This window comes from Coloeus monedula (assembly GCF_965178545.1).
Source record: "Coloeus monedula genome assembly, chromosome: 38".
Lineage (NCBI taxonomy): Eukaryota > Metazoa > Chordata > Aves > Passeriformes > Corvidae > Coloeus > Coloeus monedula.
The window spans coordinates 478911-482786 of NC_138818.1; the positions used below are offsets into that span (position 1 = coordinate 478911).

At 54.1% G+C, this 3876-nt stretch overlaps 1 protein-coding gene across 1 annotated transcript; it reads left to right on the forward strand.

The window, feature by feature from the left end:
* Positions 1-1580: 1580 nt before the first annotated feature.
* On the forward strand, positions 1581-2513 carry LOC309584237 (olfactory receptor 14J1-like; the record flags this gene model as incomplete). The annotated part of the gene is made up of 1 exon (XM_082300198.1): positions 1581-2513. The coding sequence occupies one exon, from the start codon at positions 1581-1583 to the stop codon at positions 2511-2513; it is 933 nt and encodes a 310-aa protein (XP_082156324.1).
* Between the last annotated feature and the right edge of the window lie 1363 nt (positions 2514-3876).

A 3876-nucleotide genomic window follows, 5' to 3' on the forward strand; every position in this document is an offset into this window, starting at 1 on the left:
GAGGGATCTCCTAAAGCTGCAGCATCCCAGTGCCTACGGATTCTGTGAGTACAACTCAGAGCATCTTGAGTGCAGGGGAGGTGAAATGCTCATGAGGCTCTGACGGGCTGAGGGTCTCTGATCACTCCCACAATATTTCCAATACAAGGATTTTGATAGAAATGAGGAAATTTCCTGAGACTTTGTTTTCAGTTTCCTGCCATTGGAGAATGGTGGGGAGGGAGGATAAATATTAAAGGTGTTATGAATTTTGTCAGGTTCCTGGGACATCTGAACTGTTACTTTCAGTGATCAGCAGGTGCACAGGGGATCCCTCCTGTGCTTTCAGCCACTCCTGTGCCCATGGACAGCACCAGCATCACCTTGGCTGGACCCGTCAGGCTCAGTCTGAGCTGTCCTTTCTCCCAGCTGCAAACAGAACCTGCCCCAGCCAGTGCCCTGCACACAGGCAGGTTTCTGTAGGGCCAAGGAGAGTGCACAGAGATTTGGGGTCTGTGAGTGCTGGCAGGGAGAGATCAGGCACAGGGAAACAGCTCCAGGAGGAAAATCCCCAGGAAGCAGAGATGAGATCAGGGAAGGAGAGAAAACAAAGCCAGCAATGTGTCAGGGAGAGTTTAGAGATCCCCACAGGATCCCCTCCAGTGCAGCCCCTCCCTCTGAAGAAGCCCCCTCCCTCCTGTGCCCCCCAGCCAAGCCTCTGCCCTCAGGGCCGGGGGTCCAAGGCGTGAAGCCCCTCCTGGGCAGGCAGAGCTGCAGCAGAGCCGTGGGGCAGCTCTGCAGCCCTGGGCCCAGTTCCCTCTGCAGAGCACAGGGCTGGGAGCAGCTGCCCGGCCCTGGGGGCTCTGGGAGGGGGCACAGCTGGCTCAGGGTGACGCTGGCCCCAGTGCCCAGCTGTGGGCAGGGCTGTCAGTGCAGCCAGGGCAGCAGCTCAATCTCCCTTCGTCCAGTGCCCGCTCTGGGACTCTTGGCTCTCTCCCCGAGGTTTCCTTCCAAGCTGGGAGTTTCCTCCAGGATGCAAACGTGTCCTGGAGCATCTTTGTGTTATCTGAAAGGCCCAGGTAGAGGAGAAAAGCAGAGATGCTACAAGTGTGCAAATGCTGTTGGGTTGGTGAAATGAGCCAGGGGTGTCCTCGGCTACGAATGTGGTGCTGAGACCTTGAGAGAGGGACGGACATTTGGGGGTCTGTGGTGGCTCCATCTGCTCCCAGCAGCACCTGGTGATCTTTAAGGGAAACATGGGAGGGTGAACATTCTGCATTTGAGAAAAGTGAAACAGAGAAACGCTGAACAGGTCAGAATGACAGAGACCCTTCTCTGAGTGTCCACTCATCATCTTGCCTTGCAAAAGTTGCTCTGTTCTCCCTGAGGGCAGCAGAAATGCTGAGGATTTCTGATATCCAAGAATACCAGGAGAGATATGGGGGGAGATTAAAACCAAAAACCTCAGAACTCTTAAACAAAAAAGGGTGTCTGTGTGTGTTCCAGGGGAGGGTGTACAGGAAATGGCTTTGATTGTGCTTACAGATCTCCTCTAACCTTTCACTTTCTCTGTGGCAGAACCCAATGCCCGGACACAGCCAATGTCCAACAGCAGCTCCATCAGCCCCTTCCTCCTGCTGCCATTGGCAGACACGCAGCAGCTGCAGCTCCTGCACTTCTGCCTCTTCCTGGGCATCTCCCTGGCTGCCCTCCTGGGCAGCGGCCTCATCATCAGTGCCGGAGCCTGCGGCCAGCACCTGCACAGCCCCATGTTCTTCTTCCTGCTCAGCCTGGCCCTCACCGACCTGGGCTCCATCTGCACCACTGTCCCCAAGGCCATGCACAATTCCCTCTGGGGCACCAGGCACATCTCCTACTCAACATGTGCTGCTCAGGTGTTTTTCTTTCTGTTCTTCCTCTCAGCAGAGTATTTCCTCCTCACCATCATGTGCTACGAGCGCTACGTGTCCATCTGCAAAGCCCTGCACTACGGGACCCTCCTGGGCAGCAGAGCTTGTGCCCACATGGCAGCAGCTGCCTGGGCCAGTGCCTTTCTCTACGCTCTCATGCATACAGCCAATACATTTTCCCTGCCCCTGTGCCAGGGCAATGCCCTGGGCCAGTTCTTCTGTGAAATCCCACACATCCTCAAGCTCTCCTGCTCCAAATCCCACCTCAGGGAACTTGGGCTCATCGCTGTCAGTGTCTGTTTGCTCTTTGGCTGTTTTGTGTTCATTGTTTTCTCCTATGTGCAGATCTTCAGGGCCGTGCTGAGGATCCCCTCTGAGCAGGGCCGGCACAAAGCCTTTTCCACGTGCCTCCCTCACCTGGCCGTGCTCTCCCTGTTCCTCAGCACTTCAGCATTTGCTCACCTGAAGCCCCCCTCCATCTCCTCACCATCCCTGGATGTGGCCCTGTCAGTTCTGTACTCGGTGGTGCCTCCAGCCCTGAACCCCCTCATCTACAGCCTGAGGAACCAGGAGCTCAGGGATGCCCTGAGGAAAATGATGACTGGATTTTTTCAGCAGCAGTGAAGTGCTGGTTTTGTTCTCCACAGCTGCAGTGTAACTCAGTGCAGGCCCAGCCTGTCTGCTCAAGCTTTTCAGAGTGGTTGTGTGTGTGCAGGGTTTCCTTTGTCATTTTGTGATAATGTTGTGCACAATGAAACTTTATTTATCTCATCACCATCCTATTACTGGGATCATTCTTCCTATTTATAATTCACTGCTTACACCTCGAATTTTACCCAGAGACAATGGAAATGAGGAATCACCTCCTCTGTGCACTTTAGCAAAATAAAGGATCCTGCAGCAACTTGTTGGTCAAAAATGCTTCCTTTGAAACCTCATCTGAATCTGGCAGGGCAGTGCCTGTGTGCAGAGGGGGAGAGAAGCTGAGTCCCAGCACAGCAGCAGGGCCAGGGAGCAGCAGCACTCGGTGCTCTCAGAGCTGCTCTGTTTATCCTTCCACGCTGTCCTTCTGTCCTTGTGGGAGTCCTCAGCTCTGGCTGCTGCGCTGCTGTCCTGCTCTGTGGTGCTTCTGTGAGCACAGGAGGGGTTGACAGTTTTGTGTTATTTAAAAGTAGACAGCAGTGGCTGGAATTGCTGGGCTGATGAGTGTAGTTTTTCAGAATTTTATGGCCCTGGCATGTGAGTCACAGGTGGATCAGAGCGAGTCCTGGAGCTGCCAACCTGAACATGAATAACAGAATGGACAAAGCTGCAGCTTAAACGTGACCTAAAATAAATCCCCAGAGTGGCCAGCCCAGAGATCGTGGTCTGTGAACTGGAACAACCACATTACAACAGGGACTGCAGACCCACCAAAACCCCACCCAAACCCAGCTCAGAGGGGCCATGGTGGCCCCGTGGCAACCACTGGGCACCAAAGCAGTGAAGCCGTGGAGAGCGAGAGGCTCAGTGGCTGACATTTCTGTGGGACGGGGCTGTCGTGTCAGGGGTGGGGGCTTTAGATCCCAGGGGAATCATTGCCCAGGGAGTTTTTGTTCAGGTCTGTAGTGCATTGATGCTGCCTGGACTCCAGGCACCCACCAAAGCTGCTCTCTCACTCCTGTCCACAGCTGGACAGGAGAGAGAAAATATAACAAAGGGTTCATGGGTTGAGATAAGGACCAGGAGAGATCCCTCATCCAACACCGTCCTGGGCAAAACAGGCTCAACTTACAGATATCAAGTGAATTTATTCATAACAAAATCAGAGCAGGATAATGAGAAGTGAAAGAAGAGCTTTCAAAACACCTTCCCCCTCCCCTCCATCCTTCCCACCGATGGCGCAGGAGACAGGGAATGGGGATTGTGGTCAGTTCATCTCCTGTGGCTTCTCCCACTGCTCAGGGAGAGGAGTTGTTCCCCTGTGAGACCGTGGGGTCCCTTCCCA